This window comes from Lissotriton vulgaris, chromosome 4_1 (genome assembly GCF_964263255.1).
Source record: "Lissotriton vulgaris chromosome 4_1, aLisVul1.2, whole genome shotgun sequence".
NCBI lineage: Eukaryota > Metazoa > Chordata > Amphibia > Caudata > Salamandridae > Lissotriton > Lissotriton vulgaris.
This window is the reverse complement of record NC_141691.1, coordinates 1,740,688,603-1,740,716,445: the sequence shown is the minus strand read 5'-3', so window position 1 is coordinate 1,740,716,445 and position 27,843 is coordinate 1,740,688,603. Positions and strand designations below refer to the sequence as shown.

The following is a 27,843-nucleotide window of genomic DNA, read 5'->3' as shown; positions in this document are numbered from 1 at the left end:
CACAGTGAATAGTGTGCGCACCAAAGTCAGCAATCTATGTGTGACCAGGAACATAACCACTATGAAGTGCAGGCTGAGGTTCCTGGAGGCCCCAAGGTCAGCAACCCCCTCTCACCAGGAACTATGCCACCATGAGGGCAAGGCAGTCATTCGTGAGCAGGCCCGAGAATAGGGAACCCCCTATGGGTCCAGGAACTGGGTGTGTGTGAAGGCACAGTCAGGGCCTTTGCCTTGGTTCGTGCTGAAGAAACCAGGAGGAACACATTATGATCACTGCAGGAGGCAGACAGGAATATCAAACACCGACGAGAGCAGTCTGAGGAGGTGGATTTGTCATCGGGGTAAGGCAGCAAGAGTTTGCGGGTCCTCAGCACCAGGAGACCGGAGTTCATTAAGGAGCACGGCAATTGTCTGGATATTGTTGGATGCCAATCGGTCAGGTAAGAGTGTTCCAGGCTGTCACGCCTTCTAGTGACTTAAACTTAGCACTTAAATGCTGCTTGCTTTGAAACTGAAGGCAACACATAGGCTTTGTTGCTTGGCAACTAGTGCATCTTTCATCTGGAAGTCACCTCAATTATAGAATGGTGAATAACCAACCACAGTAGACAGGACAGAGGTACTCTGAAATACTACTTAGGGCAACACTGGCACGCCGAATTTAAGAGGCTTTGGGGATTATTCAGTTTGTCGCTTCAATGCTTTATAAAATCACATTAAAAACACTCCTTTTTAATAAGAGAAAGTTATTGGCTGAACAATCATCTTATCCCCTCAAAAACCCCTGGCCTGTGTGAACGGAGTTACCACAGAGTCCAGTGCAGAATGGGGTAGTACTTACTCAGGAACCATAGTTGGTTAAGCCCTGGGACATCAGAAGTAAAAGGACTCAACTCCCACCTTTGGGCCAAGTAATTCCTGCTTGCTCAATGGCCCTTGGAAAGGGGATTTGACACTATGAATAATGAAATAAAGCAGGGAAGAACCTAAGCACAGCGTTAACCCAAACTACAAAGGATCTTGATTAAGTGATACAACTGCTCTCGTCTTATTTTTGAAGTAAAGTTATAAATTGGAAGTAACATGTAAATTTTTTAAGACTTTATAATCTGTTGCTATTAAATTAGCGAAACCACAGGAGTTTGTGATAAGACGACGCCAGACTACATCCCAACAACTGTGGCTGGATCTTGTATTCAGCATTGGTATTTACTTAGTGCTTTGCAAGGCCTAATGTGTTTTTCTGTGCGGTCTGGTTCCATTAACTGTACATCACCACACACACCTGGTGAGATCTAATTTGTCTGTACCAGACAGTTCCTAAGGCAAAACTATTTGCCTAGTAAGGCACTCATTTTGCGGCTTTTCGTTTTCAGATAATCATACAGCTCATATTTCTTGGGAGGGAAAGGGGGCTAAAACGAAGTAGCAGCTGCACTTTTGGATTAAGTTTGATTTCTATAAATTATCTTTTGTATGTAAAAGCATTTTTAGAACATAACCAATGCTGAACTGCATTGTTTGATCTTTGTTTCTTAATAACAAGGCGTACAAATGAATTTTTCTGAAATCGAACAGTTGATTCTGCCAGTAACTGTTGTCAATGTTGTCTTACACAGCAGATGCACGTTAAAGAATGCTGGAATATACAGCTGGTAGTGAAAAGCATGTAAGAAAGATAAGTCTAACCCAAAGTACAAAAGGTTGATCCCCAAAAGTAACATGTAAGCACAATTTGTCACTCACAATTCTCATTAACATCTTCCTAGTGATGCCAGAAATCTAGTTACAACACTGCAGTTTTATACTGACCTGACTGTAATGCTAGTGGATGCAGATTCCCAGCTGTACGTCTGAAGTGGATCTCTGGTGCCATCACCTAGGATCTTTTTCACTGGAACTGCAATCTTGCCTTCTTTATCCACTTGCTTTCTTTTTTTGCCAACACCATCAGTAGTTTCTGCGTTCTCGGAGCAATGACAAACCACTCGCAGCTCTCCCAACACATCCTATGAAAAGAGATCGGTTTATACCAGTATTGTTAGATGAAATTGTAATCCTATTGCCTGAATACCAACAAAATGTATGATAATTACCTATAAATAAATTTCAATTATTGCTTCTGAGAATTACCTATAAATAATTATTGCTTCTAAGAAGCAGACAAAAAAGGTATAGTATTTAAATTCTAGAGCTACTAGTCACACACTGCATTTTGTGTAAAGTAGTACTACAGCAGTGCTCTCAAAATCCTATTCCGGAACCTACTTGCAGAGACCTCTGCTTCCACCGCCATCTTTTCTACACAAACATCTACACTAACATAGTGGACATCTTGGCACACACAAGCCTACCTTTTAGTTGTAAATATGGGAGGGACAAAGGGGGAGTGGCTGGAATATTTGGAATACCTACTACTAACTGGGAGGGGTTTAGGAAGAACATGCAATTACAAACACCAACTCACAAAAAAGTAAGAGCTTTGCTGTTCGGAAACGACACTTCTAAAATTAGTACAATATAGACATAAATGTACACCTGCCCAATCTTTAAGTAAGTCTAGCAGCACAAATGGCAGCTCACAGGTAGAAAATAAAGGCGGCAGGGGCATATTACAACACCCCATAGAAAATAATAAATTATTTCAATAAAAATTAAATAGTGTATTATTATTAATTTACTTCATAAAAAAAAACATTTAACAAACTCTTTAAATTATTTTAAAAGAATACATAACTGAAGTAAATTCACCAATTTGTAGGAAAACAAAAATGAAAGTGAGAATGGGGCTGAAATAGTGCCAATCCACAAGAAAGGGTCCCCTCTGAGTCCGGCAAATTATAGGCCAATTAGCCTTATAGATGTCCCCCAAAAGCTTTTTGCGCGTCTTATTCTGAACCATCTATTAGACTGGGTAGAGGATAACGACATCATGAGTCCCTTGCAGGCTGGCTTCAGGAAAAACACGTCGACCATGGACCAGATCTTCCGCCTCGCCCTCCTCTACTGGATGACGGTGAGGATCGAGGGGGGAAGATTATACATGGTCTTCGTGGATCTGAGGTCAGCCTTTGACCTAGTCCCGCGCAGGAAACTGTGGGAGGTGCTGGAAAAGCTAGGAGTTCCCCCCCAGCTACTTAACATCTTAGCCTGGCTGCATGAGAACAACTATGCGCAGGTCAGGTGTGGGAGAGATGGCAATCTTTCATCCAGGTTCCCTGTCCGTCGAGGTGTGAGGCAGGGTGGTGTCTTGGCACCGACCCTGTTTTGTTTATTCATCAATAATGTCATCTCACACCTGGAAAACGTCAAGGACAACGACGCCCCATGTTTGGCAGGTAGGAAGGTACCGGCAATTATGTTTGCCGATGACACCCTCCTCCTTTCCAAATCCCCCATGGGGATCCAGAGGATCCTGGATGGATTTGGTCTTTTCTGTCGTCAGCACGGGTTGGAGGTGAATACAGAGAAGACCAAGTTTAAGATCTTCAATCCACCAACTAAAACTAGGCCCAATCCCACCCTGGGGACTGCCAGCCTTGAGAGGGTGTCTACTTTCATATATCTGGGGGTAACATTGCAGGAAAACTTATCATGGGACCGCCAGATAGTACGATCTAGGGTCAAACTGTCCCAACTGTCGGGCGCAATTCTGAAGGTGGCCAATACTTCCTCCTTCAAGCCCATAAGTCCGGCCCTTGAAACTTACTGGACCCAGGCCAAGCCAGCGGCCATGTATGGCAGTGAGTTATGGGGGCATAAAGCAGTGAAGGACTTATCAACAGTTGAAAATAGCTTTTTAAGGCGCCTATTAGCTCTCCCACGTGCTACGCCACTTCAGCCTCTGAGAATGGACATGGGTCTCCCCCCTATTGCAGAGGAGCTTGTGTCAAAGCCAGTGAAGTTCTGGCACAGGCTCTGGTCTACGAATGAACTCCACCACTATAGGGAGGACCTTACCCACGTCATGAGCTTGAACTGTAGTGGCAAAATCCCCTGGCTCGCCTTTGTGAAAAACGAACTGTCTGACATGAATCTCCGCGACCTCTGGGAGGACCCTGCGCGAGCCTGTCAAACAATCTCGCGCAAAGCTCTGTCACAAATTTACAAAGACAGGTCCCTTGCACACTTGTTGGACGCTCAAAATAGCGGCACCCTAACTTTGCGATTTTTAGAATCCAAAAATTCATATGTCTTCGAACCTTTTATGGATTTTATTTTCCCCATCCTGGCGAGGAAACTGTTTGTTCAATGGAGGCTTGGCACACTCCCCATTAACTCATACACCTGCAAGTGGACCAATGGGGGTGATAAAACTTGTCCCTGTTGTAACAGCCATCTGGAAGACGACCTCCACATCTTGTTTGTGTGCCCCGTATATCAAAGGCCCAGGAAACATTGGATAGCGCCGCTATGTAAGAACCTAGGGTTCAGAGAGAATGCACAGGCATACAGGATCCTGAAAACCAGCACCCTGGGACACATTGTGTTCGCTGTTTCCAAATTTCTTATGGCTATATGGTTGATTAGAAAGAAAAAATCCTCTGAAGCCCCCTGAACTTTCTAGTGTTATTATAATTCCTTCCTCGCTGGGAGAGTGAATTTTAATCAATGTATTTAAAAAAAAAAAAATGCTTTTAAATGTATGTAATGTTTTGCACTGCATCTTTTATGGTCTATATGGCCGAAATAAAGAATTTTTGGATTGGAAATAGTGTATTATTATTAATTTACTTCATAAAAAAAACATTTAACAAACTCTTTAAATTATTTTAAAAGAATACATAACTGAAGTAAATTCACCAATTTGTAGGAAAACAAAAATGAAAGTGAGAATGGTTTATATTTGGATTGAAAATAATACTTAAAAATTAGCTGAAGTTATTTGATTTATTAAAGAAACATCTAATTTGATGAGTTAATGTGCTGCAACATTGTGTGGTCTAGGTTAATTCTAAATGAAGTTACTTTTTTTTGTTTTACAGCATTTTTTTTTTTTAAGAATTAGTACACTTCACGTTTCCCTTTTCTTTACCATAAGAGATCTACGCCTATGAATGAAAAGTTAATAGCAGTAACTTTGGACCCAATTTTAGTGATAGTAGCACCTTCCCATCCCCCCTCCCCCCAGCAATGGGGTGGAAACATGCATATCTTCACTTTGGTGTAAATGTGCAATCGGTAATGGTGAAGATCACAAACATTTATTCGTAAACCTAGGTGCAGGAGAGAAATTTAAAAATGAGTACAATTACATGTACCTTTGTAAAGAAGGCCTATGGTGTTAAGAAGGGCCTCACTTCGCCAAGAATCTAAAATGTTGTAACTCTACTTGTGGATTAGAACTATGTGATGAGCAGGAGTAGAACACTGAGGAGGCAACTGGCAAATTGGGTTTGGAACTACGTTATAATCAGCATGTCTGACATTTCTCACTTAGGCGAGGAAGATATTTCTGATTTTATAGAATATGAGCTCGTATTTTAGCTTAGAAATGTCACGAGAGAGAAAACCGTTTACTTTCAAACATGGTTCATCAAATCTAAACAGAGGATTATAATTCTCAGGTTAAAAACACCTTAGAACTCACCAGGATTCCTAAAATAAGTGCAAGACCACCTACAATTGATTTATAGTGTGACTAAATGCTGCTATCAGCCTTTCTACATGTTTTTGTGCCCTCCAATTCAGGCATTCACTACAAGGCACTCAAATGGGACAAAACAGGCAACATCACCAAAACAAATCTTCCACCCAAATAGGCCCATAAAAAAAGACACCATATAGCAAACAATTGAATTAATTTTACCCCAACGTTTAATGGTTTGGTTTACAATAGCAATATTATCGAAAGGTAGTTATAGAGTGGAGTGGGGCCCTCTGCTTCACATTAGGCACCCTGACTTCACCCAGGTCAAGATCTATGTGTGCTTCTCGCTTAGATAGTGATTACCTGCCAAGTATTTGTCAATGTCTAATGACAAATAAATGATTTTAACATAGCACAAAATATCCACAATCTACAGAGGAAGAGATTTTCAACAACACAAGACTAAGTAGATCTTGTTGACTTAGTGGCCATTTGGATCCACCCGTATGACTGTTTTCATAATGTCAGTTTGGAGCAAAGCAATATACTATAGTCTTATAGCCCGCCGTAGCAGGCTATACCGGCTATTAAAGGCCTGCTCCCGCGTTAAAGGTCCGAGCCGAACAAGAGAGCAAGACTAATAGGCAGTATAGCCCTGCTACGAAGGGCTATAAGGCTATTAGAACATTCTGCCACTAGAGGGCAGAATGTTCTAACAAATAAAACAAAGGGTTCTCGTAGCTTGAGGGGATTTAAATCCCCTAGAGCTCAGAGAGGCCTTTGTAAAACATTAGAAGGTTGCTCTGCGGGCCTTTACCGGTCGTAGAAGCAGGGAGCACTCCATTGTCTACAATGGAGGTCCCAACAATCCAATGTTCTAATGTTTGTTTCATGTTTCCCCACACTAACTAGCTTTCTAGCACTTTAGGAAAAACTATAATACCCATGAAGGCTCCAAGATACTGAAGTACACAATCTGTAGCAATCTGCGTCATTTTATCGTCCTGCCTCTCCCAAACATACCACTCCAATAAAACCATCCATATGTGTATGTCACTAGAACAAGGGTGTTTGAGAAGTGTCTCCTGCTACTTCCCTTGAAACTAGATCTACCAATCACAGGTTAAACCTTTCCTCAATGTGCACAACAGCGGCCAAATTTAAATGCCATTCCGACAATGTAGAGGTTTTAACTCTACCAATTTGCTTGGCTCAGAGCTATAGGAACAGGAATCACAAAACACTCTTCGGATATTTAAGCGCCAGAAGTTGTGAAGGGACTCTAGTTGCCACTTTCATAGATAAAAATATAAAATAGAAATCTATTCAATGACGCTAAACTATGCTTGTGTAGGTAAATGGGGACTTTAACCCTGTCAAACAATCTTGTGTTCTGGAGATTCATCAAAGTGTCTACCTGAAAGAGTTTAATCGACCTTAGCACCCTTTCATTTTCAGCCTGCATGGTGAACCATTAGGTAAACTTCTTAAAGATCTTGGCATTTCACCGAAATGTTAATGACACTGAGGTATATCATAAGTTGGACTCCCTGAATGGACAGCCAAGATAAAACATTCACTTCATCACATGCACAAATGATTGGAACAAAAGTATCTAAAACGCAAAGAGGTAATTCCTTTTCCTAACCTGGAAATATAGGACACAAAATCTTACTTTTCTAGTTAAATACTCTTGGTTTTCATCTTGCCGATAAACTGAACCTCAAGGACGCACATCCAAGATATGATCAGATAGATTCAATCTTCATAGGCGCAATAATCTAAAACATAACCTCTCTCCTCTGGATATGAACTAGCATACAAGACCTTGGTTACCATCAGACTACTATGGCTCGGTCTCCCTCACAGGTTTCCCAAAAGACAGACTACCCCACCAAGAGAGATTCTGTTGCTGCAGGATTTGGCACTCATATTGGTTCTACTCCCAGGTTGTGGCTGTGTCTAGATATTCTCCTCCACTTCTACATATTGTATTACCTCATTCCACACTGTCTGAAGTCATCTATGAAATTGCAATGTGTGTCACGAATAAATTAAGACTAAAACAATGTTTTGTTGCACTCTATTATGCTTCCTGTGCCTATTCTTCCTACCTCTCACTCACTTGTCCTACAAATCCTTTCATATCCACTCTTTTTAGCTCAACTGTTAGGCCTTTAAAATGCCAACTTAGAGTTGCCTTAGTAATATAGGGCCCGATTACGATGTCGGGCGGAAAGCCTCTGACCAGTAGTTGGAGGCTTTCCACCAGACATTGTAGGTTTCATTCGGACCACCGTATTAAGAAGACAGCAGTCTGAGTGAAGCCAGCGGGGGATTCCAACGTGGTTCCAATAGGCACAAGGAGCCCACTGGAGAGTCAGAAGCCAGCATAATCCCCTGATGCTGGCAGAGCCAGGCTTGGCTGTCAGGATTATGATGGCACTTTCTAACAGCCATTCCATGTCGGCCTTTCCAACATGAAAGAGCTGTTGAAAAGTGTCTTTGGGAGGGCCCTAGCAGGGCCCCCTCTCCCCTGGCCCTCCTTAAAGGGGCCGGGGGGAGGGCACCCCACTAAACATCCCACACGGTGTGGCAGGCACCGCATGGTGACTGCCACACGGTGCAGGGATGTTTACAAACATCCATTAGTCAATTGAGCTTGTACTGCAGACCATTTCTACCCGCCGCACAAGCTTCCATTGAAAAGGAACATGCTACTTACCAGTATGCATCTGTTCTTGGCATGTAGAGCTGCAGAGTTGTACACTTCGCATTAGATGATTGCAGGTTGTCGTCGTCTTGGAAGAAGTCTTTGCAGTCACGAGATAGGCGACTCCTCCCTTGGACGATAGTGCGCATGGGCATCAGCTCCATCCTTAGATTGTTTTTCACCATGATGTGAAATGATGGAGGTAGTAGAAAGAAGAAAGTATGTCCATGCGTGTATATCTAATTAAGATAAAACTGGAACAGACACAGGTCCCTGGGAGGCGGGAGGGTGTGTACAACTCTGCAGCTCTACATGCAAAGAACAGATGCATACCTGTAAGTAGCATTTTCTGTTCGAGGCATATGAGCTGCAGATTGTACTCTTAGCATCGATTGTGCAGCAGTGTCTCCCCTAGCGGCGGTCACCTGTGTGTTGCAGTAGTTTGAAAGAGTTTTATGGACAGCTTGGCCTACTGCAGCTTGCTGCTTGGCTTGCACATCAACACAATAATGTTTAGTGAAGGGGTGTGCTGTAGACCATGTTGATGCCATGCATAGGTCTTCTAGAGGAATGTTTCCTAAGAAAGCCATGGAGGCTCCTAGTGTGCGTGTGGAATGCGCTCTAGGAGGAACGGTTAATGTGGGTTTTGCTTTGTGATAGCCTATTTGTATACATTTAAGATTTAATATTTGTATACATTTAAGATGAATAAACTAGATTACATCTTTGCAAATGTAGAAGATAACAGATAATATTTTGGATGGAAGCATCTAAGGGATCAATTTTATTATTATTGCAGTAAATGGCAAATCTTTTCCATTTAGCAGCATAACAAGCTCTAGTAGTAGGTCTTCTGGCTTCTTTAATGATATTCATGCAGTCTGGTGGCAGGTTAAGGTAACCAAACTCTAAGACTTCAGGAGCCAGATCGCCAGATTCAGGTGATTTGGATCTGGATGCCTGATGTCTCCATGGTTCTGCGTTAACATCGATGTTGTGAGAAACAGTTTTTGGTGTGGAACTAGAGAGAGTTCTATCAGTGTGGTGAACCACGGTTGGCGTGCCCATGTGGGCGCTAGCAGAATCAGTTGAGAGACTGTTGTCCGAGCTTGCGTACCACTAGTGGTATTAGTGGGGTTGGGGGAAAAGCGTACGCAAATCTGCCTGACCAGTTCATCCATATCGCATTGCCCTTGAACAATGGGTGTGGAAACCTGGCGGTGAAGGTTGGGCATTTTGCATTTTCGTGTGTGGCAAACAGGTCTATGACTGGATGACCCCACTTGTGAAAGAATGGTTGAAGAACTTGCAGATGTAGTTCCCATTCGTGAATCAGTTGTGGCTGTCGACTCAACAGATCGGCTATCTGATTGTGAACTCCTGGAAGGTGTTCTGCAAGCAGATATATCTTTTGTGGAATGGCCCATCCCCAAATTTTTTGAGCGAGCTGGGACAGTTGCAGGGAATGTGTGCCTCCTTGTTTCTGTATGTAGTACATGGCTGTCATGTTGTCCATCTGGATCAAGACAGCTTTGTTCTGTATGTGTACTTGGAAAGACTTTAGAGCCCGAAAAATCGCCAGCAATTCTAGGTGATTTATGTGAAGCACCTTTTGTTGAGCAGTCCATCTTCCCAGAGTTGTGTGGTGGAGCAGATGTGCTCCCCATCCAGTCAGGGATGCGTCTGTTGTCAGTACTATTTGTGGAAAAGGCTCGAGGAACGGCTGCCCTCTGGACAAATCTTTGGTGTTCCACAATGCAGAGAGCGATGTGTGTGGCTGTGTACCAACACCAGGTCTGTCAGCTGTCCTTGTGCCGGATTCCACTAATGTGCTAGACATTCCTGCAATGGACGCATTTTCAGTCTTGCATATGGTACAATAAAAATGCAAGATGCCATCATGCCTATTCGTTTCATGAACACTCTGGCTGGGAGAGAGTGTTGGTTTTGAAACCTTGTGACTAAGGCTTGACTGCTCTGTATCCTGGCTGGACTGGGATAAGCTAGAGCTGTATTGGTGTTTATGGTAGCCCCTAGGTATTGATGTACATGAGAGGGCTGTAGATGTGACTTGGTGTGGTTTATTGTAAACCCCAAGTTGTGCAGTGTCTGAATTGTGTGGGATGTGTGTTGAACACACTAGTTGAATGACTTGGCCTTTATGAGCCAATCGTCTAAGTAAGGGAAGACCTGGATATGTTGTCTTCTGAGATGTGCTGCTACTACTGCTAAGCACTTTGTGAACACTCTTGGTGTTGTTGTGTCCCCGAATGGAAGGACTTTGAATTGATAGTGTTGTCCTTCTAGCACAAACCTGAGATACTTCCTGTGAGAAGGATGTATGAGAATGTGAAAGTAGGCGTCTTAGAGGTCTAGTGTAGTGAGGAAATCGCCTTGTTGCAGTAATGGCAGCACTTGTTGCAAAGGGATCATGTGAAAATGACGCGAGTGTATATACAGATTGAGAGGCCTTAAATCTAGAATTGGTCTTAGTGTCCCATCCTTTTTGGGTATTAGGAAGTAAAGTGAATAGACCCCTGTTCCTTGATGTTGCAATGGAACTAGGTCTATTGCATCTTTTGTAGCAATGAGAGAACTTGTTGTTGGAGCAGCGTTAGATTTTCTGTGGACATTGGACGCTGTCTGGGTGGCATATTTGCAGGGGTAGCTATAAGCTCTAGGCAGTAACCATACTGGATAATCGGTCTTACCCACTTGTCTGTTGTGATGGAATTCCAGACAGGTAAGAACTGTGTTAATCTCCCCCTTACAGGAGTGATATGCGGTTGGGGGAGCTGAAGGAAGTCACTGTTTAGTGGTGGAAGAGGATGGATTGTTGTGGTTACCTCGACCTCTTCCCTTATTGTTATTACATCTGTAGCCCCCTCTAAAGTATCCTTTATTAGAGGATGCTTATCTATTAGTTTTAACGGAAGCTGAATTGTCTGCTCCAGCTTGTTTGGAGCCTCCTCTGTCAAAGGAGCGATGAAAGGAGCCTGTTCCTTGGGTGGACTGCAAAGCTCCCATAGACTTGGCTGTGTCAGTGTCTTTTTTCATTTTTTCAAGAGCTGTGTCCACTTCTGGACCAAACAACTGGTGTTGGTTGATTTAAGATAGTTGTTTGTACCTCTTGCTTAAATCCTGAAATGCGTAGCCACGCGTGACATCTAAGAAGGACACTGGTGTTTATTGCCTTGAATGCAGTGTCTGCTAAATCTAGTGCGCATTTAATGGAGGCGTTAGATATAAGCTTACTCTCTTGTATGAGGCCATCTGCTTGTGCCTTACATTGATCAGGTAGATGTTGTAATAGCTTCTCTAGCTGACCATAGTGAGCCCTATCATATCTTGCGAGGAGTGCCTGTGTGTTAGCAATGCGCCATGTATTACTAGCTTGGGCAGCTATTCTTTTCCCTGAAGCATCTATGATTTTGGATTCTTTATCAGGAGGTGGTGCTTCACCGGATGTTTGTGAATTTGCCCTTTTCCTAGCGTTTGAAACTACTAGGGAGTCTAAGGGTAGCTGTCCCCTAATGTAATCAGGATCTCCGGGAGCTGCTCCGTACTTTTTTTCCTACCCTTGGGTTTAGGATTCTAGCCCGTACAGGATCCTTAAACACTTCTGGGGCATGTTTGATAACTCCTTTAATCATTAGCAGTATTTGCACAGATTTTTGGGAATGTTCAAAAGTGTCTAGTAAAAAGTCTTCTTCTGCCTCATCTGAATGCATGGCGACATTGTGATAGATGGCAGCCCTATTAATTTAGTGTCCAAACCCAATATGGTCTTCTGGAGGAGAAGGTTTAGATGGATAGATATGTGGTTCAGGAATATCTGGTATATCCTGTGGGTTTGGATACTGCCAGTCTGGTGAACCTGTTGGGTAGGGAAAAGGGTCATCTGGGTCTTTCCCTCCCCCATGCTATACTGCTCATCAGCATCCTGAGGTGTATGTTGGAGAATGAAGAGGAGAATTTTGAGGTGAAATAATTAAAGGGACAGCAGGAGAGGGTGATACAGGAGAAGAAGGGTGCATAGGAGATGTGGCAGAGTCCTTCTTGACAGGCACTGGAGGTGTAGGTGCTGTATGTGACTTCCTCTTCCTGTGTGGTGTGGTGTGGTGTAAACATGTCCTGTTTCTGGGTCAATGTATATCCTCTTTTGCAACGGGTCAGGTCTAAAAAGCTCCTCTTCTTTAGAAATTGCTTTCGGCGCTGATTTTTTCGGCTTCGGGCCTGGTTTCTGCTCGTCTTTAGCCTTAGGAGTTGTTGTATAGTCCTTTGGCGTAGTTTTTGGCACTGAAGGTATAGTTTTCGGCGTCGAGGTCTGGTTCGAGGGCTTGGAGGCATCGGTAGCAGGCTTGTCGGTTTCGGCACCTAAGATTTTGGACTGGAAGCTGTTTTGGTCGGCTTGGAAGCGTCGGAAACAGGCTTCATTGGTTTCGGTGCCGTATTGTCTTTAGGAGTCGACGGTTTCTGGGTCTTTTTCGGAACCGGGACTACTTTCGGTTTCGGTGCCAAGAGAGCTGGTTGTATCGGCACATGTGGTTTGCTTGGTATGGAGCTACCGGAAGGCTTTAATATTTTCTTCGGAGCCGAGCTTGATGGCGGGGCTTTCGAAGCAATATCTAGGTCTCGACTGGGCCCTGAAGGCGGAGTTTTGACCTTAGCCTTTGGTTTAGGTGTTGGGGCTGGGGTAGGGGCTGTCGTACTCATGCGTTGACCTGATGGCTTGGAGTCATCGGAGTCGTCCGCCTCAGATACAATCTGGAGATCGGAATCTTCCTCGGGGACACATGGACCTTCGTTGAAGATATCCACCGGTTCCGGAGCTGATCTCTGCATGTCTCGTTGACGGGCCCTCCGATCTCGAATGGTCTTCTTGGATTGAAAGGACGCACAAGCTGTGCAGCTCGACTAGTCTTGTTCCGGTGATAAACACAGGTTACACACCTCGTGATGGTCGCGGTGTGGAAATTTTGCTCCATACCCGGGGCATCTTTTGAATGGTGTCCTTTCCATGAGGTGTAGGGCTCACCACGTGGGTAGGCCAGACGGCCCGCTTCGACAGCCGGAATCGAAGTGATGAAGTTGAGTCTATGTATAATGAAGTTAAGTTTGCTTTTACAAAGTTTAGCGCGTCGAAGTCTTTGAAAAATAGATTTTCGAATGGGAGCGGAAAAGTTGCATCCGAACACAGTGGTGGAAAAAACCAATCTAAGGATGGAGCCGATGCCCATGCGCACTATCGTCCAGGGAGGAGTCACCTATCTCGTGACTACAAATACTTCTTCGAAGACCACAACAACATGCAATCATCCTAGCCCAACACCAGGTGGCGATCTAATGCTAAGTGTACAATCTGCAGCTCAAATGCCTCGAACATGGATGTTGCAATCGCCCTAAGGGTGGTTGTATCGTAATACTGCAGTCCGAAACGTGGACCTAAGGTCTGCGGTTCCTTTCCAAAACAGTGTTGGGTGGACATAAGTCCGCCCGACATCGTAATTAGGCCCTTAGTATCTAGTGTGGCTCACTGCTACACTTTTATTCTTAAATTTGCAATTCTGTTTGCTACCTGAGCAGACTGTTTGGTGTCTTGTAACAGAGATAACTTTGTCGAAATGGGATGTTATGATGTCGCTATTTCAATCTATACCCAAGCAGTCTGAGGTAGTTATTATTGTGTAGTAATTTAACGCATTTTAAAAACGACATATCATGACTACTGTATGCCTTTATAGCACCTGTATAGCTTATAAACTGCCTAACCACATATACTTATACTGCAGGTTTGCTACTTCCTAGTCACAGCTTAGCTTGTGTGGGTAACACCACCCATATTGTGAAGCACTCTGAAGCCCACTGCAGGTAAAGTTAGAGTTAAAGAGGACGCTACTCTACCCTTGTATTCCCTCTTTTCCTGGGATCCAGCAACAGAAAATTATTACTAGGCAGTGTCCTGTGCGAGTATACTGTCAATTACAACTGGGCTCCCCAAGCCACCAATACTACTGCACTCAAATTGGACATCCACTTAACCTTCTGTGGATACTTGCAAGGGAGAGAAGTCACAATTACTAAAAGAGGTTCACTGGTTATCAGCTCTAGTACAGTTTTACACAGTAAGCGACACTCAATGTCCAAACATTACTACAGCACCATTGAAATAAAGTTCTAATTTGTAAATCACTATATAGGAGGTGGGTAAATAGAAAACTTATGAAAGATCCACGTAAACAAACTGGAAGGTGCCATGACCTGATGGAAATGAGGTACAGTCCTAAACAGGTTTACAGCTCTCCATGGCCAGCACTTTATTTGTTTAGGACACTTGTTCACTGTTTGGAAGCCGCAAAGAATACCCTTGACCTGGAGGTCAAGGTTATTCTTTGCGGCTTCCAAACCGTTAACTTGGGTCTTTGAGATGGCAGATTTTTCCTAGTGATAGGGGTACAAGAGGCACTGCGTTGTCCAAGTCCTGGAAGAAGTCCAGCTTCTGAGCTGTTAGTATAGGAGGGTTAGCTTAAAGTTCTAAACATAATTCCAAGCACGTTTTCAGTCCTAAAAAACCATACAAAGCTAAAATAAGATTTAATTCAAAATGTAAGAGACAATAGTGCTGTACACCACTGAAGAGTGTAACAAGTACTGGAAGAGGCATAGTCTTTAAAGTCAGTAGACATTCCTCAACATTTTTTTCTGGGGGCAATTGTTTGGGTGGGGGGGGGGGCTGCGGCGGGAGCAGGATCCAACGGTCAGCACCCACTATTCAATCCAATAGTAAGCAACCACCTTTAGATGCCTGTATTTAGTTTTAAGGTATTCCTCTAGCAGGGGAACACGCTGGTAGTAAGGCCCATTAGTCCAAACTAGTTCCAAACCCAAACTGTACTTCAGGAATATAAATGTCCAAACCATGAGGGTTATAAAGAAGGTAATCAGAAACCTCAAACCTGTGGAATAACCACACCAGCAGTTTGAAGGTGATACAGGAGCCCCTGGCCTCTTTAGGACAGGACGTAGAAGACGGGTCCTCAAAATTTCACAAGTGGGTCAGTGACAGCTTAGGCTCATCTACCTGCTGCTGGAGACACATCACTGCAGCACCAGCACAATATTAGTCTATAGTCCTGCTTCCCTTTCTGGTTAGGTGGGCTGCTTTCGTGGCTTCCAGACAGTTTTTGGTCCGTAAAGATTCTCCAGTCAAGGACACCTTTTGCGCTTCTCCTAGTAGGCACAGCCTAGCTCCTCCTGCAGGTAGGCAACCTCTCCCACCTTCAGGAGACTCAAACAGATTCGCCAGGACCCAGAGAGAAGGAACACCAGCAACCCAGCATGGTTCAGCACTCAGTGGTGGGTGGTATTTGAAGAGACACACACACACACACACACACACACACACACACACTTACCTGTCTTCCGCCAGCCATCGCCACATCCCAGTGCTCTTCACCTCTTCCAAGGCAAGATGCACCCAGCTTCCAGCCTCCCGATAGCCATTCACAATGCTTCAATGCAGTGTTCTGATTGGTCTGAGCGCCATGGATCGGCGCTCAGCCAGAGAATGGGAGGCTGGCCACATTCTCCATGCAGGCTGTAATGCCAGAGGGCCGGCCAAACATTCATGCACACTGCCAACCACTCCTCCCTTCCCCTGCTTGTCAATTTGGAGTCAGTTTGGGCCCAGTATGGATCACCACTAATAAGTGACCAGCAGCAACAAAGTAAGAAGAGGGTAGTGTGTTGGATAATGTTAGACGGGACCTGGAGGGTCGGCCGAGGACAAGGGGAGAGGTCTCCGGGGAGAGCCGTCTCCAGCGATCGTACAGACAAGTAACTTCCCCCCCACAGATGCACACCACACAAGGATAAGGTTCAACGTTCTTTATAAGCAATTCTTCAAGTACGGTGAAATGGTACAAGGAGGTCTGGACTCAGGGGTCCCCTCTATTCTAGTCTCTTGGTGGGGAAAAGGGTAGCGGGACAGTCTTGTTACCAATCTGGTAGATTAAATAGCTCACAATCCTCGAGCTCGGCGTTCTAGGTGGTCGGGCCGCGGCGGAGCCAGCAGGTCCCGGGAGGGTTGAAGGTAGCGACGGTCCGCGGCGGAGCCAGCAGGTCCCGATGAAGGTGGTGGTTACAAACGGTCCGCGGCCACGCCAGCAGGTCCCGACGACGATGAAGGTTTCAGAAGGTTGCGGCAGCGCCAGCAGGCAGGTCGATAGTTCGCAAGGCAGGGCTACGGCAGCGCCAGTAGTCCGTCAAGGATGAGTTCTTCACTGCGTCTCTCGACTCCAGGATACAACTGCCTTCCTGCTCTGGAGCTGCCCCAGTTATAGGTCTGGCGCCCTTTGATGTCCGGACCCTCGCGCTTGGAGGTCGGGAGGTCCAGGATGAGGGAGTCCAGACACCCAGCAGGGGGGTGGAGCCATCGCCCGGGGAAGCTGGGGCGATCGGCACCTGGCGGGGGAGAGCCATCGACACCTCTTTCTCCCATTGACCTGCCAAGTAGTCCGCTCACCTCCTGGGTGGATGGTGGTGCCGGGATGTCGGGGCCTGGCCAGGCCCAGGGTTGGGGTCGATCGGAGGCCACGCGGCCTCGTGGTGCTGTGTCCAAGATGGCGCCCAGGCCGGGCGAGAGGGCCGGTAGGGGATCGGGCCCATGATGGGGAGATGTCCAGGGGCAGGGGTCCCATATGAGACGGGAAACGGGTGGTTGTTGCGTGTAACACCTGAAGAGCCAGGCTCGGGCCTGGTCGTGCGGGGAGGGAGCAAGCCTTTCACGTGGCCTGTCCAACATGCGTCCCCCCCAGCTGAAGGCGGGGAGAGTCACCCATCCTCTTGGGGACTCTCCTCGTCGAGGCGGAAAAAGCGTGACAGGCCATCTGCGTTGGCGTGGTCTTGCCCGGGCCGATGTTCCACAGTGAAGTCCATCCCCTGCAGGGAGATGGACCAACGCAAGAGTTTCGGGTTTTCCCCCCGCATCTGCATTAGCCACTGCAAGGGCCGATGATCGGTCTGTACCCGGAAGTGGGTACCGAAGAGATAAGGCCGGAGCTTTTTGAGGGCCCACACCACGGCAAAGGCCTCCCTCTCGATGGTGCTCCAGCGTTGTTCTCGGGCCAGGAGCCGTCTGCTGATGAAAGCCACTGGCTGGTCAAGTCCTTCGGGGTTCAGCTGGGAAAGGACTGCCCCAATGCCATGGTCGGAGGCGTCCGTTTGGACGATAAATTCCTGACTGTAGTCGGGGGCCTGGAGCACAGGGGCGGAGCACATGGCGGCCTTCAGCTTCTCGAAGGCCGCTTGACAGTCGGGGGTCCAGTTGACTTTCGTTGGTTGGTTTTTGGATGTGAGTTCCGTGAGGGGCCCCACAATGCTGCCATAGTCCCTCACGAACCGCCAGTAGTAGCCTGTGAGTCCCAAGAAGGCGCGGACCTCGGTCTGGGTGATGGGGGGCTGCCTAGTCTGGATGGCAGCGATCTTGAGTTGCAGAGGGGCCACCAGACCGCTTCCCACCTGGTGCCCGAGATAGGTCACGGACCCCTGGCCAATTTGGCATTTGCTGGCCTTGATCGTGAGGCCAGCCCGTTGGAGGGCTTGTAGCACCTCTCGGAGGTGGTGGAGGTGGTCGGACCAGTGGCGGCTGTACACAGCGATATCGTCCAGGTAGGCGGCGCTGAATTCTTCGAGCCCCGCCAGGACCTGGTTTACTAGCCGCTGAAATGTTGCTGGGGCATTCTTCATGCCGAATGGCATGACCTTGAAGTGGTAGTGGCCATCAGGGGTGGAGAAGGCAGATCGTTCTTGGGCCCTGGGTGTGAGACCGATCTGCCAGTAGCCCGCTGTCAGGTCGACGATGCTGAGGTAGCGGGCAGCTCCCATGCGGTCGATTAGTTCATCTGCTCGGGGAATGGGGTGTGCGTCTGTTCTGGTGACCGCATTCAAGCCCCGGTAGTCGACGCAGAACCGGAGCTCAGGCGTGGTGCCGGGGGCGGCCGCTTTGGGGACCAGTACCACCGGGCTGGCCCAGGGGCTGTCTGAGGGCTCGATGACCCCGAGCGCGAGCATCTTGGCCACCTCCTCTTGGATGCAGGCCCGTACCCGATCTGGTACGCGGTAGGCCCGATGGCGGACAGGGGGACTCTCTCCGGTGTCCACGTCGTGTAAGCACCAGGGGGTGACCCCTGGGGTGAGGGAGAACAGGGTAGCGAACTGCAGCAGGAGGTCTCGGCAGCCTTGGCGCTGTTCCGGGGTGAGGGCCTCCGAGAGTCGGACCCCGTCCACGGAGCCGTCCTTCTCCTGAGTCCGTAGGAGGTCGGGAAGTGGTTCGGAGTCCTCCTCGGCTCCGCTGTCTGTTGCCATCAGGAGGCTGAGCTCCGAGCGCACAAAGTGGGGTTTCAGTCTATTGGCGTGGAGGACCCGGAGAGGGTTCCGTGAAGATTCCATATCGATGAGATAGGTGACAGGGCTCTTGCGCTCGACTACTTTGAAGGGCCCCGTCCATTTGTCTTGCAGGGCGCATGGTTCGGTGGGAGACATTACCCATACTTGTTGGCCGGGTTCAAATTCGATGGAGGAGGTATTTTGATCATACCACCGTTTCATGTCTTCCTGACTGGCCTCCAAGTTTGCTTTTGCCATCTCCCTGAATCGTCTGGTCTGGTTGCGGAGGGTTAGGAGGTACTTGAAAACATCTGGAGGGTTCTGTAGAGGGGGCATTTCCCAGCCTTCTTTGACTAGGCTGAGCGGCCCACGCACCGGGTGTCCATACAAGAGTTCGAACGGGCTGAAGCCGAGGGACTTCTGGGGGACTTCCCGGTAGGCAAAGAGGAGGCACGGCAGTAGCACATCCCACTGGCGACGGAGGGGCTCTTCCAACCCCCCAATCATTCCTTTGAGCGTGCGGTTGAACCGCACAACCAGTCCGTTTCCTTGGGGGTGATAGGGGGTCGTGAATCGGTAGGTGACCCCACACTGTTGCCAGAGGGACTTCATGTATTTTGAAATAAAGTTTGTGCCCCGGTCGCTGACGACTTCTTGGGGGAAGCCCACCCGGGAGAAGATCCCCATCAAGGCCCGGCCGACTACCGGGGCCGTCACAGTTCGCAGGGGAACAGCCTCAGGGTAGCGAGTGGCGTGGTCCACCAGTACCAGGATGAATCGATGTCCTTGGGCTGTACGGGGGTCCAGGGGCCCCACAATGTCTATCCCCACCCTCTCGAACGGGGTGGTGACCACCGGGAAGGGTTGCAGAGGTGCTTTAAGCTTGCGGCCGCTCTTCCCGCTGGCCTGGCACGTGGGGCAAGACCGGCAGTGCTGGAGTACGTCGTTCCTCATCTTGGGCCAGAAAAAGTGAGTCACCAGGCGACTGTAGGTTTTGTCCTGACCCAGGTGGCCAGCCAGGGGGACATCGTGGGCCAGGTTTAGCAAGAAGTCTCTAAAGCGTAGGGGCACCACTAGCACTCGACTGGCCCCTAACTCAGCGATTCTCTGTTCGCTGTACAACAGGTCATTGTCCCAATAGACCCAATGGGTTCCGGAGGTATCCCCTGCACTCTGGGCAAGGGCTTGTTGGCGGAGTCCCTCGAGGGAGGGACAGGTCTTCTGCTCGTGGCGAAACTGTTCCTGGGTGGGCCCCCCCTCCTGACGCCACTGAGCCAGGCCGGGAAGGTCCTGAGGCTGAACGAGCCCCTCGGGAGTTGGCCCTGGGGGGACGGCACAGTCGGTGTCTTCTACTGGAGCGACCGGGGGAGGAGGTGCCGGCCATTCAGGTTCTTCGGGTCGTGGGGTGGCACGGGCAGCCATGGACCGGGTGGTTACGCCCGCCCAGTCCGGGATGCCCAACATCCCCAGGTGCTCTCTCCTCTCTACGGCGGCCCACGGGGAACTCTCAAGATCATTTCCCAGGAGACAGTCTACGGGGGCATCATCTCGGACTGTCACCTTCAACATGCCGGAGACTCCTCCCCACTCGAAGGGGACGCAGGCCATCCGACATAGACTCTCCGAATTGTCGGCTGAACGGACAGGGCAGAGAACGTTCGGCAGGATCTGTTCTGGGGTCACCAGGTGACAGCGGACGGCCGTTACACTGGCCCCGGTGTCACGTAGGGCTTCGGCCCGGCGTCCATTAATGTTCACCCACTGACTGTACTTCCGGGTGTTGGCGGGTAGGGGGACCCGCGGGACCATGTCTCTTCCCCCTAGGCACGCTAGAACCATGGCGGCGGGTTCCCATTCTTGGTGTTCTTGCTCACATTCCTCGTGGTCTTCGGAGATTTGTTCTTCCCCCAGGGCGGCGGCAGCCATCTGGCGGGGTCTCGGAGTCTGGCTCTGTGGACAATTTGGGTCGTTTGCGTAGTGGCCGACTCGCTGGCATCGGTGACAGGTGACATTGGCTCTGTATCCCGGCCGCGCCGGGGTGTGGCCCCGGTTGGCCGGGGGTGGGGTGCTGGTAGCGGGGGCGGCCGGGGCGCTGTCTCTTCCTCGGCCCTGGCCCCCTCCTCCTCCTCGGGGACGGTGCTGACCGTGGTTGTTCCTGTTCTGTTCATGTGACCCATTTCGGCCCACTCGGGTAATTTCCCACCGGTCAGCTTCGGCGGAGAGCTGCCGCGGATCAGTCAATTTACTGTCGAGGAGGTGCTGCCTGAGCTCGACGAAGCAGTTGTTTGATAGATGTTCCCATACCATGAGATTGAAGAGTTGTTCGTAGGTCGTTACGTTGCTTCCCTTGATCCAACCCTCGAAGGCTCGGCTGAAATAGTTCACGTATTCCACCCAAGTTGTACCCGGGATCCGGGTGCAGTCGCGGAACCTCTGGCGGTACATTTCGGGTGTGAGCCCATAGCGGGTGAGGAGGGTAGCTTTCATGTGGTCATAGGAGGTCATCAGATGGTCGGGAAGCTGTAGCAGGGCATCGCGGCCCTCATTGACGAACCTCCCCCATAGACCGGCTCCCCAGTCGCTGCGATCGATCCGGTGGGAGGTCATAGCGATCTCATAGGCCTTGAACCACTGCTGTATGTCGTCATCTCGGAAATATTCTCGAACAACATCCTTGGGGATGTGTACCTTCTTTTCTGTTGCCCCCGGGGTGCGTGGTTGCTCAGGCACCCCTAATTCTTTGTTCTGCTTGCGTAAGTCTATCTCAGCTAGTTTGCGCTCGTGTTCATACGCCAGTCTCTTCTCTTCGAGCTCTCTTTGTCTCTGTTTCTCTTCCCGTTCTTCTCGGAGCCGCAGGTGTTCCAGGTTCAGTTTTTGTTCGGCTAATTTGAGTTCGCCATCCATTTTGAGCCGGGCCATTTCTATCTCATGTAGTCGGTTTCTTTCTCGTTCTTGGATCTCATCTTGCGAGAGACCCGTTCTTTGCTCCTCGGGAGCCGTGGTGTTTTTCTCTGCTGCTGCGACATTTTGGTCCGGGGGTCTGACGGCCCCGGTTTCTGCCCATGACTCAATGGTGTGCTTGAAATCGTCTTTAGTACTCAGATCGGTGGTAGCGATACCTAGTTCCATGCAGAATTGTTTCAACTCACGATGGCTGTATTCTTCCAATTTCTCCATCTGGAATTTCTCGGTGGATCCGCTTTCTTTGGTTGACATTGTGGTTTTGTCGTGGGGTGAGCTACTCTCTGTACGATTACGCGTCGATTCGGATCGCGCCGCTGGCCACCAATGTTAGACGGGACCTGGAGGGTCGGCCGAGGACAAGGGGAGAGGTCTCCGGGGAGAGCCGTCTCCAGCGATCGTACAGACAAGTAACTTCCCCCCCACAGATGCACACCACACAAGGATAAGGTTCAACGTTCTTTATAAGCAATTCTTCAAGTACGGTGAAATGGTACAAGGAGGTCTGGACTCAGGGGTCCCCTCTATTCTAGTCTCTTGGTGGGGAAAAGGGTAGCGGGACAGTCTCGTTACCAATCTGGTAGATGAAATAGCTCACAATCCTCGAGCTCGGCGTTCTAGGTGGTCGGGCCGCGGCGGAGCCAGCAGGTCCCGGGAGGGTTGAAGGTAGCGACGGTCCGCGGCGGAGCCAGCAGGTCCCGATGAAGGTGGTGGTTACAAACGGTCCGCGGCCACGCCAGCAGGTCCCGACGACGATGAAGGTTTCAGAAGGTTGCGGCAGCGCCAGCAGGCAGGTCGATAGTTCGCAAGGCAGGGCTACGGCAGCGCCAGTAGTCCGTCAAGGATGAGTTCTTCACTGCGTCTCTCGACTCCAGGATACAACTGCCTTCCTGCTCTGGAGCTGCCCGAGTTATAGGTCTGGCGCCCTTTGATGTCCGGACCCTCGCGCTTGGAGGTCGGGAGGTCCAGGATGAGGGAGTCCAGACACCCAGCAGGGGGGTGGAGCCATCGCCCGGGGAAGCTGGGGCGATCGGCACCTGGCGGGGGAGAGCCATCGACACCTCTTTCTCCCATTGACCTGCCAAGTAGTCCGCTCACCTCCTGGGTGGATGGTGGTGCCGGGATGTCGGGGCCTGGCCAGGCCCAGGGTTGGGGTCGATCGGAGGCCACGCGGCCTCGTGGTGCTGTGTCCAAGATGGCGCCCAGGCCGGGCGAGAGGGCCAGTAGGGGATCGGGCCCATGATGGGGAGATGTCCAGGGGCAGGGGTCCCATATGAGACGGGAAACGGGTGGTTGTTGCGTGTAACACCTGAAGAGCCAGGCTCGGGCCTGGTCGTGCGGGGAGGGAGCAAGCCTTTCACGTGGCCTGTCCAACAGATAAGTTTCACTAAGACAGTGCAAAACCTACTGTAAACAAAAAAGGCAAGCCTTCTCCACAGGGTTATCAGGTTTCAGGGAGTGGTAAAAAACAATGAGTAAGTAACTTTTCATTTCGTTCACAGAATAAATACTAAGTAGCAGTGGGAGCTCATCTTGTCTGCAGCCAGGCAGGCACACAGTGTCCAAATTAACTCTAGCATAAAAGGCACACGTCTTCCCCCAAATGTCTCACATAAGGAAGGCGCATGACTCCAGTTATGGAGACCAGGTGGTACTTCGCTGAGAGTGCCCGTATGCCAACTCCTCAACAGATAGGAGGTAAAAAGGCTGAATACACATGACAATTAATTGCTGCTGTTAACTGCCAATTATCACATATCCTGGGATGATGGGACAGAAGTCATTTTAGATCTGAAGAGCACAAACTTTAGGTGTCTTTGATGAATATTAAAGGAAAAACATGGGAGTACCCCTAGTGGTCTTACATGATTGTTAAGTTTCCAAAATACTTACATGCAGGGTGGCACAACTTTTCCAAGTAGTAAGCGATTTCTATTCCATCCATCAATCCATCCATCCATCCACCCACCACATGATAGCAAAGTGGATTGACTAACTTAAGATTCATTTTTGCTGTAGAGGTAACACAAGATCCCACATGTTCCTACCCAAATCCTCCCTCAAGCCTTTTCTCTATAGGTCGTCAGGAGCCTTAAACCTGAAAGTTTAATGGGTGCTGTGGAATGAAGTATATTTTTTACCTGAGCACAGCAACCGCCACTGAAAGTACCAGACATCAGGACGAAAATTTGAACGTTAAACAAGAAAACAATGTTATACACTGGGATGTCCCTAATTCAGTTACAGAGTGATTAATAGACTTGCTGGGCATGGATACCTCCTACTTTTCAGAAGAAAGGAAGGAAGGAACTGTACCTGTTTCTGAGCAGGATGTGTCCAGATCCATAACTGTCTGTTTTGTGAAGCAGGGACATCTTTTGGCTTCCAAATGAACGTGACTGGACCAATAACTTCCTGTGGATACTGATTGTTTTTATAAAGAACTAGGGCACCTTCACGCTTTCCAGACAGATACTGGGTAGCAGCAAATGTTGGCCCTAAAGAAAAGTGAAACCAACATTTAGACAACATAGTAATTCCAAGTACGATTGTCTGTTTGGACTATGCTGCGCTGTTCTTAGAAATCAGAGGGTGCCTTAAAGCAAGTAAAAATTAATTGAGATATACAAGCAACTAGCAATTTGCATTTCATCCACCTAGTAACGAGTTTGCGCTCTGCCTTTGCAAGAAAAATAAAACAAATGCACACCAAACGCAAAACAAAATACAACACATTCAGGCACAACTCTACCTTATTAAAGGCAGGTAAACTGCATTTTCCACATGTACGTTGAACTAAGGTGCATGAAAAACATCACTGTAGCATGCAAACTGCCACCCCAATTGAGAGAATCAATATTTCACAAAAGGTACATATCTGAAGTGCATTTTGGAAATGCACAAATTCGACCAATAAGCTGTAATTTCCAAAATAAAATTTGCAGATGCATATGCACATTTCTGGCTGGGTGCAGCTGCAAAGAAAACTATGTGAACACCCAGGTACTTGAAGGTGTGTGGGTGTTTATTTGGCCAAGAAGAATTTCAAATAAGCTGGAGTAATTTCAGTAATTCCACATTACTCTGACACGTGATTTCCAATAAGAACATGATTAAGACCACTTTCGTTATTAGGGTGGGGGGCGGAGAGAGAATCCTACTACAAGACAACACATAGCAATTGCGAGCAGCTACTCACTCTGCTGTTTAGGTTCTGTTGCATTTAGAGCTATTTGGGGTAAAATGCATCCCCACATCCATTTTAAATGTAAGGGTGGATTTTGCAAAAAGAAACCAGCTTTAAATGCCAGGAGTAAATTGGGGGGAAATCCTAGCCCAAGTGCATATTTAGTGAGTGTCTGCTTGCACTCACTATTCATGTTCTGTTGCATATAGAGCTCTTTCTTATAGCAAAATGTATCCTATAGTCCATTTTGGGCATATTTACATTAAGAAAATAGCAATTAATGCAGAATTACTCTTCTTGCATAATTCCACTTAATCTTGTCAAATTTTTGTCTAATCCTGAATTATTAAGCCACATGGAATTAAAAAAGTTACGCCCACCCCTAGAGTCTATATAATGTTGTAGGCAGTTTTCAACCCAGGAAAGTCACACATTTAGTACTGCAAAAGGGCAAGATTATGTTTTTTTCCCCAGGGCGATAAAGGAACAAACACCTGCCAATTTGTTTGTAGGGGTAGGAAGAAAGGTTTACTTTACTGGAAAAATATTTTCCATCTAAAAGGAAATAAAAGAAATACATGGACTTTCTTACTTGGGAATACTTCAGCCTAATGCTCTGCGAGAGCGAAAATCTGAATGCATACATTTTAAATAGTTAGTGCAGTACTCTGGAAATCTAGAATTTCATAGACTTCTTTCATACTGGGTCAGTAGCAAATCCGATGAAAGTTGAGCTATGAACCCAAAGAAATAGCCATTCTTTCCATCACCCTACGAAATAAAACAGAGGACCACTGGATAGGTGAAGACTATACTTACTGGCTCACAATCCACAGAAGACCTCAACAGGTAGAAAGGCCAATAAAGCACGACATTCAAGTTAGGGGTCATGTATTTCTGACTCAGAACATAACTCGGGAATCTGTTCAGTGCAAGGTGAGCACAAAATATTTCTTGGACTAAATAAAATAGGTTATTGTCTCCCAACTAAATGATCTTGAAAGTCCCATAAGGAAAAATTACTTGGTGGCTTGACTTCCATTACAAGGGGAGGGTGTGGAGGATGTCCATTTCTGATAATTTTCATACACTTACTCCACCTCAACACCTTAAGACACATTGCAAAAACCTTGGGGCATCAATGAAAGGCACTTTTGCCTTGAATTACAGTAACCTGAAAACATAACTTAAACAGAGTACTTAAAAATGGATAAAGAATCAAAAGGGAGAGCTGCCATTGGATCAAAGAACGGCCACAGTAGTGGCTATACTCAACCCGGGCAAACCTGCAGATGAATGTACCTCATATCGCCCAATCTCCCTGATTAATGCGGAGGCCAAAATCCTAGCAAAACTATTGGCGATTAGACTCATGCCCTACCTAACAACGCTGGTACGCCCAGATCAATCCGGCTTCATGCCGGGCAGGAGCACAGCTTTAAACCTGCGACGTTAACAAGGTGTGATGGCCCGAATGCCGTATATTCAGGAGCCGGAGGTCATCCTTTCCCTTGACGCAAGAATGGCCTTTGACTTAGTGGAGTGGCCATTTCTGTTTGCGGTCCTTCGCCATTTGGACTTTGGTCCTAAATTTTGCACGTGGGTCAGTCTGCTATATACCAGTAAACAGGCATATATCTGAAGACTTCCCCTTGACTCGAGGCACCCGCCAGGGCTGTCCCCTGTCGCCGCAGCTTTTCGCGCTAGTCATCGAGCCCCTGGCAGCATGGATCAGTTGGGATCCAATGATAAGGGACTCAAGTGGACGGCCGAGTGGGAAGATCGCATTTCCATATACACAGACAACGTTTTATTGTATTTGACCCTTCCTAGGCGTTCTATACTAGTCCTCATTAATATCTGTGAACTCTTTGGGCGGGCATCGGGGTACACCATCAACTGGTCCAAATCTGTGCTGTACGTGCTGCACGGCCCGCCGCCGCAGCTCCCCCAGAACTGCACACTTATGATCGCAGATGATGGGTTCAAATATTTGGGGATCAATGTTACGGCCAACTCCGCGGACTTCTATAAGTATAACCTGCAGCCCCCTCTGGAGCGCCTTAGACGAGACACTGCACACAGGGAGGAGTTACCGCTCACGCTATTAGGGAAGGCAGCGCTCTTCAAAATGATGGCGCTTCCTCGTTTCTCATATGTGCTGGAAAATACACCATTCCCGGTGCCCTAGAGCTACTTTAAGGCCATAGAAGCCCTGGTCTCCAGTTTACTCTGGGGACACAAACCGGCACGCATAACACAGACTAAGCTGGTATGATGGGAGGGTGGCATTTCCGAACATACAGTTGTATTACTGGGCAGCAAAATTGAAGATCAATCAATCAATGGATTCATGCCCCCAAAGAAGACCCGCCGTTTAGAGCAGACAGAGTTGCTCTGGGTGTGGGCGGGATACTGTCCCCCCTTTACAACAAAAAGCGTACCAAATCCCGCATTCGACCCACACAGTAGACAGTCACCTTATGGCATGAGGCACAGAGGAAGCTGGGTGGGCAGGGGACTATGACCCAACTCACCCCTCTTTGGGATGCGCCACAGCTGAGTCTGCTCAGGAATAGCAAGGATTTTGCCCACTGGGATGCCATAGGAATCTCCACGGTGGGAGATATTTAGCGCAAGGGGAAAGTTGTGTCATTTGAGCACCTGCAGCAACAATACGAGTTGGCGCCCACTGAACTCTTCGGCTACACACAAATAAAACACGCTCTGTTGACGGCCCTGCCTCCGGGCACTGAGGTCCAGGAAGCCTCGCCTTTGGAGGACAGACTCTTAACAGACTATATGCAGAAGCGGGCTACTTCATTTACATACCGAAAGCTAGTCAATCTCCCAGATCCCACGGTAGGACTCAGAGGGAAGTGGTCCCGTGATGTTGGAGACTTTGATGACTCTGATTGGCAGGAGGCACTTGGATCCCCGAAGGAGGTGGGCATACCCTTGCGCCTTAGACTGGTGCAACTTAAGATACTGCACAGAGTTTATTTC

The 27,843-nt window shown here is 48.0% G+C and overlaps 1 protein-coding gene across 1 annotated transcript in view; it reads right to left on the bottom strand.

Annotated features, from left to right (window-relative positions):
- The window catches only part of POP1 (POP1 ribonuclease P/MRP subunit), a 437,201-nt gene that overhangs the window by 333,838 nt on the left and 75,520 nt on the right, over window positions 1-27,843 (bottom strand). Inside the window, exons 7-8 of the mRNA XM_086966044.1 lie at window positions 23,967-24,148; window positions 1,813-2,009 (exon numbers count right to left, since the gene is read on the bottom strand). Of these exons, the coding sequence (XP_086822170.1) occupies window positions 1,813-2,009; window positions 23,967-24,148 (379 nt within the window). The remainder of the gene's footprint in view (window positions 1-1,812; window positions 2,010-23,966; window positions 24,149-27,843) is intronic.